The sequence below is a fragment of the Petromyzon marinus genome, chromosome 3, assembly GCF_048934315.1.
Source record: "Petromyzon marinus isolate PM22_M1 ecotype Great Lakes invasive population chromosome 3, UKy_Petmar_22M1.pri1.0, whole genome shotgun sequence".
NCBI classification, from domain to species: Eukaryota; Metazoa; Chordata; class Hyperoartia; order Petromyzontiformes; family Petromyzontidae; genus Petromyzon; species Petromyzon marinus.
Window position 1 is genome coordinate 19177033 of NC_133669.1, and position 15018 is coordinate 19192050.

The following is a 15018-nucleotide window of genomic DNA, read 5'->3' on the forward strand; positions in this document are numbered from 1 at the left end:
CGTTGGCCGTGTGTGAGCAGTCTGTTGGCTTTCTGAGCCCATTGGGCCCCGTATTAACTCTGTGGCAACTGTGTAATTATTTCGATTACCGTATTTGACTTGCTTTACATTTCCACGTGATAAGCTACTTCGTTGAGCTATCATTTGTGGTCAGGTCGCTTCTGCAAAAGAAGCGAATCTCTTGTAAAAAGCTCAAAGCTGGTAAAATATAAATAATTTACTTTTTATTATTTTGTGATCTGCTTTACCTCAAATGTACGTTGCACTTCTATCATGTTTTTGGTATTGTTTGTTGGGAACTTTCTGACCCCGTGCCACTACCGGACATCTGTGAGAGAGACAATAAAAAATAGCTTCACCGCTCATCGGATTCCTCCAATATAAATACAGATTCTGATTCTGTAATTCTCATGGGGGGGGTATGGGGGTGGGATGGGTGCCCTGTGTGAGCTCTGTGTAGGCAATGTATCCGCCAGCAGAGGGCCTCGGTGAACTCGAAGTGGCTGGTGGTGGTGATGATCATCATCAGAATCCGTGACGGCATCTGCCGGCGACCGAACGCACGGCCCCGATGGTGGGAGGGAGGGAAGTGGGGGAGGCCCGTTCCGAGTGAAGGACGGCAGCCGGCGGACGCAGACGACGGCGATTGGGGGGCACAGGGAGCGAGGAAGCAGGGGACACCAAGGGGGTGCCGGGCATCAAGGGCGGCGAGGGGGGGGACCATGGCAGCTGCCGGGTGGAGCGGAGTGCTGCGACTCACGGACCTCGACGACTTCATCGCCCCGTCTCAGGTAGGAACGAGGCAACCCCGCACGCAGACCGCGGCAGTGAGATGCCGATGACGCCCGATGTATACATTGGAGAGTTAATTACAAATAAGTAATATTTAAAAATACTTTTAAAAAAACACGCTTTAATGGAATGTACCGTACTGGTAATGGAAGAACTCCACGACTCCAGGTAGTGGCCCCGAAGCTTGCCACAACGTGGTGATTTACAGCCAACGTGAATTGAGCGTGGACAATTAGACCCAAGCCGAAACATAACATATAAAAAAACACGTTGAAATTTTTTTATGATACAATATAGTATTGTCATCAGTATGACAAGTATACCAAGTTTGTAGTCGATACCACATTGGGAAGTGGGTTAAAATTCAGTTACAAGATTTGAGGATACAACAACAACAGAGTGAGTTAAAAGAAAGCGTGTGATAATAAAAAATTATAAAAAAACCAACTCTGTCACGCCGCCTGTTCCACACGCCGCTTGTTCCACACGCCGCTTGTTCCACGCCGCTTTTTCCACGCCAATAAGGTCTGAATTGGTCTTTAATAAGGTAGGTACTGATAAGGGATTGACAGGTTTGTTTTTGTGTAATTCGTAATTAATTGCAGTTACGGTGTGACTGTACTTTGACATTTTGAGTGGACATTGTTTCTGTAATTGTAATTATAATTGACCCCAGGTCCGATTTACGGTGCTGGTACCTCATCTCACGCCTCCCCTCACCAATCTCACGTCTCCCCTAACCAATCTCACGCCGCTCTCATGCCTCCCCTCACCAATCTCGCACCTCACCTCGCCAATCTCTCTCGTGCCGCTCACCTACAGGAGTGCGTGAAGCCCGTGGTGGTGGAGAAGACGCAGGGACGCGCCCTGGGGAAGATCACCGTGGAGGAGGATGGGGCCCTGATGGAGACGGACGAGGTGGGACCCATCTAAACTAATCACTAAACGACAGGAGATTCCCCATTATCCATGTGCGCTTTATCGGATTTGCCAAAATTAATCGTCTAAAAACAGTGACACGTTGTTATTATTTTAAATATTTATTACAAGTCACGTGCTTAAACCAAACAAATATGTGCTCCGGTTAATTCGAAATCCACGTGATCGCCTCCACAGTACAGTAGTTGCATATCTTTACAACAGTGGGCATAGTGTAATTTTTTTGGCGTGGCTCTGCTATCCGCTTTGTGGCCAGAGTCTTCTGTGTCGGAGCAGGAAAGTGTTATTACTGAGCACACGCATCGATTGGTCGATCGTTAGTATCCGTTCTCAATTTTCTTAAATTAAACATGATTTATACCGATATTAGTGGTTTTCGGCATAGAGAGCCATGAAAATGGATATTTTTGGATTAGCAACAATTTTTTATTAATCTTCGGCCATCCTCCTCGTCATTAGTGTGGATAATCGAGAGTCTACTGTATTTTTTATTTTACCAGGCCCACTGAGCTATATAGCTCTTTTTCAAAAGAGACCTGGCCACAAATGATCGTCCAATGAAGTGGCTTATCGTCTGGGAATGTATAGCAGCCAAATAATCTAAATGTGGAGAGAAAACCGGAGGACGCGGAGAAAAATCCACATGGAGAGAGAGACATGCAAACTACAAATATACAGGCATCAGGGTCGGGATCAAACCCGCGACCTCCTGAATACGAGGTGAGATAGTTACCATCTTGCCACCCTGGCGTCCTGGAGGGTCGTGACTGCAGTGCAATATGACGAGACACAGCAGCCACGGTGCAGGCTCAAGATTTTTTTTTCCCTGCGAGGGCCCTGCTCCCACGTTGTGATGTTTAGATAAATCCGTCAGTGAGCCGTTTTGGTCAACGACAAGAGCCGTTTGGTTTGTTCGGGTGGCACCATCTTCATTTTTATCCCGACGCCGGTCACGCCCACGCAGCATGGGACGACGCGGCCACTGCAGAAGGCGAGCATCACACTGGACGACTGCCTGGCGTGCAGCGGCTGCGTCACTACGGCCGAGAGCGTCCTCATCCAGCAACAGAGCCACGTCGAGATGCTCCGCGTGCTCCGAGAAAACCAGGTGAGTTGTAGGTGAGAGGTGAGTGAGAGGCAAGGAGAGGGGTCATCTGCGAGATCCACCAGCCCTTGCTGCCTCGGGGCCTGACCACGTGCACCGCAACACCCATAACAAAGATCCCTCGTGCAGCCTTTAACAGACTGTTGGGGCAAGTGCTGTTAGCGAGCACCTATGAAGACCGGCATGGCACACGAAGAGGGTCGGTGGCTAGCACCACGCCTGGCCGCCTTTGTCTCCCTTAGTGGTGATGCTTACACACATCGCACCCCAGTACTCATTCGAGGCCGAGTCGACCTTGGGGAGGCCCAGGACCGGTTCACATAATCGTCACTGGTGTGGCCATGAGTGGGAATCGAACTCGGGTCGCCGGGCTCGTAGCGCAACGCGCTAACTGCTGCACTACTGCAACACCACTTGGGCAGTTCTCGGGCGCTCCCCACGGCACGGCTCGCCATTATCACCATGTGGGCAGAGGCTCCATTTTTTATACGAACAGATAATATCGGTCGTGGCGAAATGACAGATGTGTCTGGTCACGAGGACTGGAGTTGCGACACGCTAATGGGACACATTCATCGAGTTTCCCGAAACCAACACTCCTGCCTTCCCCGTTTCAACCCCACACGTAATCGATTTGGACAGTGCCCATTTCACAATCATCGTATCGCCACTGCATTGCCGCCATTGTCACCAATACCTATATGCCAGGATTCATGTCTCTGAAGTAAATCACTCCTGCGTGATATTTATTCACGTTTTGTTCAATTCAACGATGGCAATCCCGCCGTGTGCTCATGTGTTTGCGTCTGCGTGTATGTGTGCGCGTGTGTGTGCATGTATGTGTGCGCGCGCGTGTGTGTGCGCGCGTATGTGTGCGCGTGTATGTGTGCGCGTGTATGTGTGCGTGTGTGTGCACGTGCGTGTGTGTGTGCGCGTGTGTGTGCGTGTATGTGTGTGTGCGCGTGTGTGCGTATGTGTGTGCGCGTGTGTGTGCGCATGTGTGTGTGCGTGTGTGTGCGCGTGTGTGTGCGTATATGTGTGTGCGTGTATGTGTACGCGTGTATGTGTGCGCATGTGTGTGTGTGCGCGTGTGTGTGTGTGCGCGCGTGTGTGCGCGTGTGTGTGCGCGTGTGTGTGTGTGCGTGTGTGCGCATGTGTGTGTGTGTGTGTGCGCGTGTGTGTGCGTGTGTGTGCGTGTGTGTGCGCGTGTGTGCGTGTGTGTGCGCGTGTGTGCGCGCGCGTGTGTGTGTGCGTGCGTGTGTGTGTGCGCGTGTGTGTGCGTGTGTGTGTGCGCGTGTGTGTGTGTGCGCAGGCCCTTGGAGAGGCGTCTCGCCGTCTCGTGGTGGTCTCCATTTCCCCACAGGCGCGCGCCTCCCTGGCCGTGCACTATAGCCTGGGCCTCCAGGAGACGGCCTCCCGCCTCACCGGGGCCCTCAAGGCGCTGGGTACTGAAACGCACAACGCTTGCCAATCACCTCGGCTTCGTAGTGAGGTTTTATTTTAAAAGTTTGTTTCACATTGACTGCCTCATGCCCTCCTAGGTTTTTTGCATGCCCCCTCCCCCACCTCTCCCTTTCAACAAGATCACGGCCACAGGGTTGATGAGCTGAGAATATTCATTCAGAACTCTCGGAGAGCAGCCCATCACCGCTTGTTGGAGAATGGTCCGAGGAAGGAGATATCACAGAACTCCTTCTGAGATACAATCGCATTACCTCTTGGAATACCGCACTATCCCACGTGCCCTGGTGGAGAGAAGTTCATCACATGGCAGTCAATTCCTTTATACCGAGTAATAAGTACACAAGAAATCCTGTCTCTGAGGTTCGAGGTCCAGTTACCTGGGATTTTGGTTATCCGAGATGAGCGACGCACGGCTCGCTCTTCCAATTATCTGGCCGCCGGAGTTATACAAGTGAGAACTCCAATTATCAAGATTTGTCCAGGGTCCAAACCCAAGGTAACCAAGTGAAACCCCAGATAGCTACCACGGTTAACTGGATCCGGGGTGGGTGTTCTACACATTACCCCGGATAACCGGAGTTCTACTGTGTGTGAATACACAACAATTTGTTGACAATGTTTATCTGCGTCGTAGGCAAGAGATTTTGTCTTGCATACATTATTTTTCAAATGTTTATTCGCGCTTCATTTTAACGCTCGGCACTCTTTTTAATTGTAATTTTGTACCGATCTGTAGTCGCGTTGTACATTTCATCCTTTTGGCGGTACCCCGGGGTACCCAGTAATACAAAATGGCCGAGACACTACGCGAGAGCCGGGGTACTATGGTACCTCGGGGTACCGCCATAAGGCTCATCTGTTCTTCCGTCTGCATCCCGAGTTTCACCTGCAAAAAGAGAGATGCTTGTCTTATTGGCATCTCGCCCCCGTTATCCCCCAAAGGTCACCGATTAGAGAGGCTGAGCCCCGCTTGGGGCCGTTGGTTCACCACCTGGCCCCTAATCATAGCCCTGGCCTTGCTCGTGTGACACGGTGACGTCGCGCACCGTTCGGCGTGAGGCGACGAGGTTTACATTGTTTGGCCGACCATGGCAATGGACTTCGTTTTGAAACTACGGGCGGGGGTTTCCAGCCCTCACCCGAACGCCGACCCAAACCAGAAGCCCGCATCGGATAAGCGGTCGGTTCTTTCATCGGGAGTGTTAATTAGGTGATGAGGTGATGACTTCACTAACATATGCATCCCTCGGTCGTGCTTTTCCAAGGAAAGTTAAATAATACATTTTTATAAGAGGCTGGGCAGCTGACAAAAAGCTGCGGCTGGTGTGTCCGCATGCGAGTGCCGTGTCAGCACCCGCTCACCTCCAGTATTCAAAGTGAGGACTCCCCGGGGGGGATGGGGAGTGGGGTCACAGCAGTAATCGTCGCTGAGACCCTGCATTGTCTCCCGCCCCGCCCCCTCGCCCCCCTAAATCCTCCTGCCGGTAGGCGTCCACCGTGTGTACGACACGACGTTCTCGCGTGACTTCAGCCTCCTCGAGAGTGGCCGCGAGTTTGTGGAGCGGTTCCGTCGCCGCGACAGCGACCCCGCAGCGCTGCCCATGCTCGCGTCCGCCTGCCCAGGTGCGCTCCTGCCCTTGCCCTGCCCTCACAGCCCCTAGGCCTCCCCTGCCCCGCGCTCCCTATTGCTCCACCAGCCCTGCCCCTCTACCGCAATGTCTCCTCGTCTCTCCTGACAACAGCTAACTCAGCCCCAACTTGCTTTTATCTTCCATTTTAAACAAGTCTCGATAGTATGTAAATACATATTTTTATTGTTGTTTTAGAATGTTATATTGAGTATGAATGTGATGGCGCTTTGAGTGGCAGATTTTTGCTAGAAAGGCGCCACATATGTTAACAAAAACAAAATTGACTTGACCTAACCACTTTATCGACACTTTCCCCTTACTCTCCCCCTCTTCGGCTGTGAACAATCCACGTTGTAACGTGTACCGATGAGGGTGTGATATCACGAGCTATACATTGCAATGGAGGGTGTCCGATCGTGGGGTACGCGTTCCCTTGCCACAGGGTGGATTTGCTATGCAGAGAAGACGCTGGGTTCGATGGTGTTACCATTCATCAGCACTGTGCGGTCACCACAGCAGGTCATGGGCTCCCTCGTCAAGGACCATATTGCCCGGCAGCAAGTGAGGCTGCCCTACAAACAACAGTCACACAGGGACACAGGGACATAAACTGAACTAAAACTATCTTTATTTTACCGGGCAAGGCCCACTGATCTAAATACAGTAAAACCTTGTTATTTCGGTACTTGAGTATTCGTAATTGGGGATAATTTGGCACAGCTGCGCTTTCGGCATATACTGTATGTTAGTAATTCGCCATGAGCCGAATTGCCGTACCAAATGGTCCAATTTTGGCATGCACGTGCAGCGATGTCGCGCGCCACGACCAAAACAACGACTCGGACTGGTGGCGGCGCGCATGGTGAGCGTTAGTGCAGACCCGTCGTTGCTTTGGACTTTACCTTCTTTATGCACTCTGCAAGCCAACCCTCTCAGAAATGTCGTCTACACCCACATCAAGAAGTCATAGAAAGGGACTGAAGTATACATCCCATAGTCTGTGAGAAAAATGGGGGGTTTTTTTCTGTATTAGGGCAGGAGGTACTGAGGAGTAACATTGTACATAATTCATAATATTGGATAATTCGGCAAGGGCCAAAGCGAATTAACCAAGGTTTACTGTAGCACTTTTTCAGAAGCGACCTGGCCACGAATGATAGCTCAACGAGGTGGCTTATTACGTGGAAATCTATAGCAGCCAAATACTCCGACCGCATGTTTCTAAATGTGGAGGGAAAAACCAGAGGACCTTGAGAAAAATCCACGCGAACACGGGAAGAACATGCAAACTCCGCATCTCCGATTAGCATGGTTGACTACGTACAGCGCGAAAGAAGTTCAACATACATCCATACAAACTCCAAATACACAGGCGTCGGGGTCGGCATCGAACCCACGATCGTCTGTATATCAGGCGAGGTAAGTTAACATCTCACAACCGCGGCGTCCGTATGGTCATGGGGACATGGGGACACGGACAAGGATACGTGGGAACATAGAGACACAGGGTTATGCCGACACAGAGCATGCTGTGCGTGTTGTGTTGTCATGTGTGTTGTTTTGCTTGTGTGTTTGCGTGTTGTGTATTCTCGTGCATGTTGTGTGCTTGCGTGTTGTGCATTGTGGTGCATGTTGGCTGTTTGTGTGTTGCGTATTGCTATGCGTGTTGTGTGTTTGTATGTGGTGTGTTTGTATGTGGTGTGTTTGTACGGTGTGTATTACGGTGTGTATTTTGTCTTTGCGTGTTTGTGTGATGTGTATTGTGCGTGTTGTGTGCGTGTCGTTTGTGTGGTTGTGTGGTGTGTATTGTCGTGTGTGTTGTGTGCGTGTCGTGTGTGTGGTTGTGTGGTGTGTATTGTCGTGTGTGTTGTGTGCGTGTTTGTGTGGTGTGTATTGTTGTGTGTGTTGTGCGTGTTTGTGCGGTGTGTATTGTCGTACATGTTGTGTGTGTTGTGTGGTATGTATTGTCGTGCGTGTTGTGTGTGTTGTGTGGTATGTATTGTCGTGCGTGTTGTGTGGTATGTATTGTCGTGCGTGTTGTGTGTGTTTGTGTGGCGTGCGTTGTGGTGGCGGCAGGGTTGTGCACCTGGCCACGTGTACCATGTGACCGTGATGCCGTGCTACGACAAGAAGCTGGAGGCGTCGCGCGAGGACTTCCACCTGCAGGAGTTCGACACCAGGGAGGTCGACTGCGTCATCACGTCCGGTAGGCATGACCCCCAACCTCTAGCCACTTTCCCCTTCCCTCTCATTCCCTAACTCCTTCCCTCTCACTCCCTAACTCCTTCCCTCTCACTCCTAACTCCTTCCCTCTCACTCCCTAACTCCTTCCCTCTCATTCCCTAACTCCTTCCCTCTCACTCCCTAACTCCTTGCCTCTCACTCCCTAACTCCTTCCCTCTCACTCCCAAACTCCTTCCCTCTCACTCCTAACTCCTTCCCTCTCACTCCCTAACTCCTTCCCTCTCACTCCTAACTCCTTCCCTCTCACTCCTAACTCCTTCCCTCTCACTCCTAACTCCTTCCCTCTCACTCCTAACTCCTTCCCTCTCACTCCCTAACTCCTTCCCTCTCACTCCCTAACTCCTTCCCTTTCACTCCCTAACTCCTTCCCTCTCACTCCCTACCTCCTTCCCTCTCACTCCTAACTCCTTCCCTCTCACTCCTAACTCCTTCCCTCTCACTCCTAACTCCTTCCCTCTCACTCCATAACTCCTTGCCTCTCACTCTTAACTCCTTCTCTCTCACTCCCTAACTCATTCTCTCTCACTCCTAACTCCTTCCCTCTCACTCCCTAACTCCTTCCCTCTCCCTAACTCCTTCCCTCTCACTCCCTAACTCCTTCCCTCTCACTCCCTAACTCCTTCCCTCTCACTCCCTAACTCCTTCCCTCTCACTCCTAACTCCTTCCCTCTCACTCCTAACTCCTTCCGTCTCACTCCTAACTCCTTCCCTCTCACTCCTAACTCCTTCCCTCTCACTCCCTAACTCCTTCCCTCTCACTCCTAACTCCTTCTCTCTCACTCCTAACTCCTTCCCTCTCACTCCCTAACTCCTTCCCTCTCACTCCTAACTCCTTCCCTCTCACTCCTAACTCCTTCCCTCTCACTCCTAACTCCTTCCCTCTCACTCCTAACTCCTTCCCTCTCACTCCCTAACTCCTTCCCTCTCACTCCCTAACTCCTTCCCTCTCACTCTTAACTCCTTCCCTCTCACTCCCTAACTCCTTCCCTCTCACTCCCTAACTCCTTCCCTCTCACTCCCTAACTCCTTCCCTCTCACTCCTAACTCCTTCCCTCTCACTCCTAGCTCCTTCCCTCTCACTCCTAACTCCTTCCCTCTCATTCCCTAACTCCTTCCCTCTCACTCCCTAACTCCTTCCCTCTCACTCCCTAACTCCTTCCCTCTCACTCCCTAACTCCTTGCCTCTCACTCCTAACTCCTTCCCTCTCACTCCCTAACTCCTTCCCTCTCACTCCTAACTCCTTCCCTGTCACTCCCTAACTCCTTCCCTCTCACTCCCTAACTCCTTCCTTCTCACCTCTAATCATCTCTATCTTTTTCCCCCGAAGTCAAGACTTCTTACCGCACTGACTGATGGTGATGATGCGTCTGCGAGCACATGTTGCATGTCTGACTGAACATCGGTGGCATTTGATTTCACAACCGGGCCTATGTCTCACCTAGGTCGACTCAGCCTTAAATAATTGAGTGCCTGTTTCGGTGCGTAAAATTATCATTGTAAAGACAAAGGCGGTCGGGCGTGGTGCTGGGCGCCACGCCACCTCCTCGTGTTCCGTGCCGGCCTTCATAGATGCTCGCTAACAGTACTTGCCTCAAAAGTCTGTTAAGGCTACAGGGGGGACCCTTTGTCTTTGGTGTCGTTGCAGAGGAGGTGGTGCGTTTACTGGAGGACGAGGTGGGAGTCTCTCTGCGTGAAGCCGAACCCGCGCCTCTCGACACGGAGTGAGTGTTGGGTTCTCTTGCAGCTAACGTGCACAGAGATGTACATAGTACACCTACTACACACGTGTACAAAGATCCCCAGTCTAGCCTTTTACAGACTGTTTGGGCAAGTGCTGTTCACGAGCAGCACCTATGAAGGCCAGCACAGAACAGGAGGGGGTGGAAAGCCAGCACCATGCCCAGCTACCTTTGTCTCCCCAGTGCTGATGTTTACACACCACACCAGGTTGGTGTGTAATGATAATGTTTATGCACCGAAACAGGCACTCAATTATTTAAGGCTGAGCCTTAGCTGAGTCAACCTCGGAGAAGATATTCGCTGTCTCTGTTATTAGTCATGAGCGGGAATCGGATCGCCGGGTTCATAGCGCACTGCGCTTACTGCTGCACCACCGCTCCCCAGGTGAAGGTACACACGTGTGTGTACATACACATGTGTAAATACACGTGTGTGTACATACACATGTGTATGTACACACACACGTGTACATACACATGTGCGAGCGGTCGTGCAGCGATTAGTGCGCTGCGCTACGAACCCTGCTACTCGAGTTCGATTCCTGCTCATGGCCAACACCAGTGATGATTATCTGAACTTGTCTTGGGCCTCCCCTAGGTGGACTCAGCCTCAAATGAGTACCTGGTGCGATGTGTCAACATCGCCACTGGGGAGACAAACGCGGGTGGGCGTGGTGCTGGCCAGCCACCCCTTGTGTGCCGTGCCAGCCTTCATAGGTCCTCACAACGGCACTTGCCTCAACAGTCTGTTACAAGTTATACGGGGGATCTTTGTCTTTATCTTTGTTGACGTGTGCGTGCGTCCGTGCGTGTGCACGTCCGTGTAGGCTGAGCCTCGTGGATGAGGGAGGGGCCGTGCTGGGCCACGATGGGGGAGGCTCGGGGGGCTACCTGGAGCACGTGTTCCGCCACGCCGCCCAGGAGCTGTTCGGAACAACCGTCACCGACATCACCTACAGGACCCTGCGGTGAGCGCGTTTTTGTGCGCGTGTGTCGATGTATTTGTGTCTCCGTGCGTGCGTATGTTCTGAGGAGTGGTGTTGCAATGGTTAGCAATCCGAGCTCCATCTCTGCTCACGGCCAACACCAGTGACAAATATTTTAACTGGCCTTGGCCCCTCCCGTAGGTCGACTCGGCCTCAAATGAGTATCTGGTGTGGTGTGTAAAGATCAGCACTGGGGAGACAAAGGCAGCCAGGCGTGGTGTTGCCCACTCACCCGCTCGTATGCCATGCCGGTCTTCATAAGTGTTATTCTCAACAGCACTTGCCCCCAACAGTCTGTTCAAGGCTACATTAGGGATCTTTGTCTTATTGTGTGCGTCCGAATGCATGTATGTGCACGTGTACTTACCCAAGTGTGGTGACGTCACTATCATTAAGTCACAATTTTTTATTGTTGTTGTCTATGCGTGTGCCTTAGCAACGGTGAGTGTGTGTACGTGTCTACGTGCGTGTGTGTAGATATTTGTGCGTGTCTGTTTGTGCACATCTGACCCCACGCTCATGTCTCCTGACTCCACACTCGTGCATCCCCACTGGTCACTCGTCTCTCTCCTGACCCGCTTCGTGACCCCTCACCCGCGGTACAGGAACAAGGATCTGCGGGAGGTGCTGCTGGAGAGCGACGGCCGCGTCCTCCTCCGTTTCGCCGCCGCCTACGGCTTCCGCAACATCCAGAACCTGGTGCAGCGGCTCAAACGCGCCAAGTCTCCCTACGACTACGTCGAGGTCATGGCCTGCCCCTCTGGTACGACTCCCGAACTCTCACCCCTCACCCTCTGGCCTCTCTCCCTAACCTTCACGTTGACCTCTGACTTCGGCTGCCCCCTTGCAGGCTGCTTGAACGGCGGGGGCCAGGTGCGCACGAAGGGGGTACAGGCCGGTGGGGTGGCGCCGGAGGAACTGCTGCGGCGCGTGGAAGAGGCGTACGCCAGCGCCGCGCCTGTGCCGCCGGGTTGCGGCGACGGTGCCGTCACAAGACTCTACCGCGAGTGGCTGGGGGACGAGGGCAGCGAGCGCGCCAAGGCGGCGCTGCACACATCCTACCACGCTCTCGAAAAGCCGGCCAGCTCGCTCAACCTCAAGTGGTAGCCAGCGTGGTCGCGTGCCCACCTGCCCGCCCGCCCGCCTGCCCGCCCGCCTGCCCGCTCGCCAATCGCTAATCCGAATGACTTGCTCATTCATTCGTTTTCAGACACGGGGGCTGGTGTCCGCTCGATGCCGATCTGTCGACCGACTGCTGCTGCTGCTCGTCAGGAGCTAGGCACCGTGTGTGCCCGCGAACTCACGAGTGCCAGGGAGGCCTCGAGTCTCTCTGGTGGGATGCAAGTCACCCTTGAACTTTGTTACACGAACTACAGATGCCACTGCACGTGATGCTGTGTCGAGCACCACGTGCAGTGGCGTCTGCGCCGTGTTGGGTAACTGAGTGACACTGGTAGGTCGGGGGTGAGGGTGGTTGTGGGGAGCGGCGTTACGGCTCACAGTGACGGAAGGAGGTGGACCAGCGTGCGCGAGCGGCTTGTGAGCTGAATGTAACCGTTTAGTGATGGCTGACATGTAAATATGAATGTATCTTTGGTACAGTCTAATTTTCGAATCTATATACACGCACGAAATTGCAATTCCTGATACTTTACGGTGTACAATAAAGATTGGAGGTCAGCGTGCGACTGTACACGATTTTGAATTTCTTCGCACATCGATTCACAAGGAAATGTTTTAATTTCATGCAAACATCGAATGTGTCACCACATTGTGATTATTGTGCTTGTTACCCAGGAAAGGCTCACAGAGTTCCTCAAGGTAATTTTTTGGAGGGTCCTGCCAAGTTTTCCCGCTAGGGGTGATGATGTTGCTGTGTAATCCCAATGAGTAATTTGGGATATTTGTTTGGCCAATACTAGTTACAGTTTGTGTGTTTTTTTTGCTATCCCTGGGAGTAAACCGGAGAACCCAGAGAAACCCTTGCAAATGGGGAGAACGTACAAACTCCACACAGAAAAGCTCCTGAACCCAAAGCCCCTTTTTGCTGTGAGGCAAAAAGGGGCTTTGGGCCGCCTTTGTATCCTTAGTGGAGATGTTTACACACCGCACCGGGTACTCATTTGGGGCTGAGTAGACTTAGGGGAGTTTGCATGATCGTCGCCGCGTATCAACGTTAATCGCAGTCATCCTAAGAACCCAGGTGTAACAACCCAGATGGAGTTAAGATGATTGCGTGATTGTTGTTGATACGCATGTATGTTGAACTTCTTTTGCACCATACGCAAGCCAACCGTGCCAATCGGAGGTGCGGTGGAAGGGCAATAAACTTAAAACACAAAAAGCAGTTCTCAAGGTACGCGGCCACTTTCGCGCATTCTGACCTCGCAGCCTCGGGAACCCGCACAGAGCAACCAGACGAGGGCGCTCCACGCAGATTCAACTCCACACGGAAGCCGCCGGCTCAAGTAGCGGCTCGGTTCGATAACCAGGCTGGGTTTGGGGTATTCCCCGGTGGGCGGTTTCTTCGCACACCCGGTTGGACTCTGGGTGTGATCGTCCCGCGTTGGTCGTGAGCGGGAGTTGACCTCCCCGTGGGTCAGTGGAAGCCACTGACGGGGGTGAGAGTCCAGGTGCAGGAACCCTGGACTCAGGGACCCTTCACCTGGACCCGAGACCTGGGGATCCTGCCTCTGGGCCCCTTGCCCTGGAAAGGACCTCCTCTCCAGGACATCTTCCTGCTTATAGAGGCATACACGTTCATACGTCCATATCATAGGCACATCAACGTGGTGTGTATTGTTCGCTCCTCGCTGTGGGTGGGATTCGAATCCAGACACTTTGCGTTGCTGGCCTCTCACTGAGCCCACTGTGTTTCTCCAGACTCAGCAGAGGGCATCAGGCGATGTAATGATTGCAACTGCACGCACGGAGCTCTTCAAGAGCGTGTGGTTTACTGGTCTCACATCATCACGCAATACATAATACAAAACTTGTAAAAGCTGGATTTGAACCTTGGACGTGTGCCGAAGGTGCGTCACGCAAGCACGTGGTTGCGGGTGAAAATCTTCTGGTTATTAAGTGATTGTCAATGCGAGCATTGACATGTAATGCTTTCGATTTAGAACAAAATTAACTAATTGCTCGTCTCGGCGTAATGATTTAGCTTAATTAAAAAGGAACACCTTGTCAGATTCGAACGAATGTCTCTGAGACTCAAGCCCAGCAGCAATCCCACACAGCCACCCTGCTAATGGCAGCAGGAGGGATCGATACACGGTAAAATAAATAAAAAACATAAATAACCAAAGGCTGCTGCAGGGTCAACACGCAACCAACAGCGGTACACTGACGTCTTCATTTGAGAGATGTTAACTCACTCGCCTGGTATGAAAGAGGGCGTGTGTTTGATCCAGACCCTGGCGCTTGTATATTTGGAGTCTGCATGTTCTCCACGTGGTCGCGTGGATTTTTTTCCAAGTCCTCCGGTTTTTTCCATCCGCATTCAGAATCAACGTGCGCTTTAGATGTCTGCTGCTAAAATGTCCACGTGATAAGCCCACATCGTTGGGCTATCATTTGTGATAGCCAGGTCGCTTCTGAAACATAGCTAAATAGCTCAGTAAGCCTTACCTGGTAAAATAAATGTTATTAGAACATGAATCCCTAAAACCTCTCTACTCTACTTACACCTGGCAACGACGTTTGGAGACTGACAAGTTTGTGTGTATATCAGAGAGCTTTAAAAAAAATGATGCCCCCCCCCCCACCGCCTGAAAAATATAACGAAAGCAAAATATGTAAGAGGAACAACATCCATGTTCCGACCGTTATACGAGCGTTCAACGTCGATGTCAAAACATCGACGTGACCCACGCCTCGATCTCTTCGCTGCCAGAGCGAACCGCGAGGCCTCTCTCCCGTGTGGCTCCTCCAACTTACGGGGAACGCCCTTCTCACCAGCCACGTCCGTGACTCGGTTTGGGGGGGAGATCACTGTCGTTCTTCAGTCCCAACTGAAAACTCACTTCGATTACCATCGCTCGTGGTGTACCAACCCAATGCCTTAGTGCAATCTGGTCACCCTAATGGCGTTGTCTTGTGTGGTCTTTTTATA

The 15018-nt window shown here is 52.0% G+C and overlaps 1 protein-coding gene across 1 annotated transcript; it reads left to right on the forward strand.

Annotated features, from left to right (window-relative positions):
• Window positions 1-570: 570 nt before the first annotated feature.
• CIAO3 (cytosolic iron-sulfur assembly component 3) lies at window positions 571-12586 on the forward strand. The gene is made up of 11 exons (XM_032977906.2): window positions 571-791; window positions 1615-1710; window positions 2696-2839; window positions 4149-4281; window positions 5789-5923; window positions 6374-6492; window positions 8008-8137; window positions 9822-9897; window positions 10743-10883; window positions 11507-11664; window positions 11752-12586. Exons 1-11 carry the CDS (start codon window positions 723-725, stop codon window positions 12006-12008), a joined length of 1458 nt encoding a protein of 485 aa, XP_032833797.2. The 5' UTR covers window positions 571-722; the 3' UTR covers window positions 12009-12586.
• The last annotated feature ends 2432 nt before the right edge of the window (window positions 12587-15018 follow it).

Excerpts from the sequence above, each read along its gene's own strand:
- CIAO3 (XM_032977906.2), top strand. The coding sequence starts at position 723 with ATGGCAGCTGCCGGGTGGAGCGGAGTGCTGCGACTCACGGACCTCGAC. Across the intron at positions 792-1,614 it reads ACTTCATCGCCCCGTCTCAG|GAGTGCGTGAAGCCCGTGGT; the intron begins GTAGGAACGAGG and ends GCTCACCTACAG. Across the intron at positions 8,138-9,821 it reads CGACTGCGTCATCACGTCCG|AGGAGGTGGTGCGTTTACTG; the intron begins GTAGGCATGACC and ends GTGTCGTTGCAG.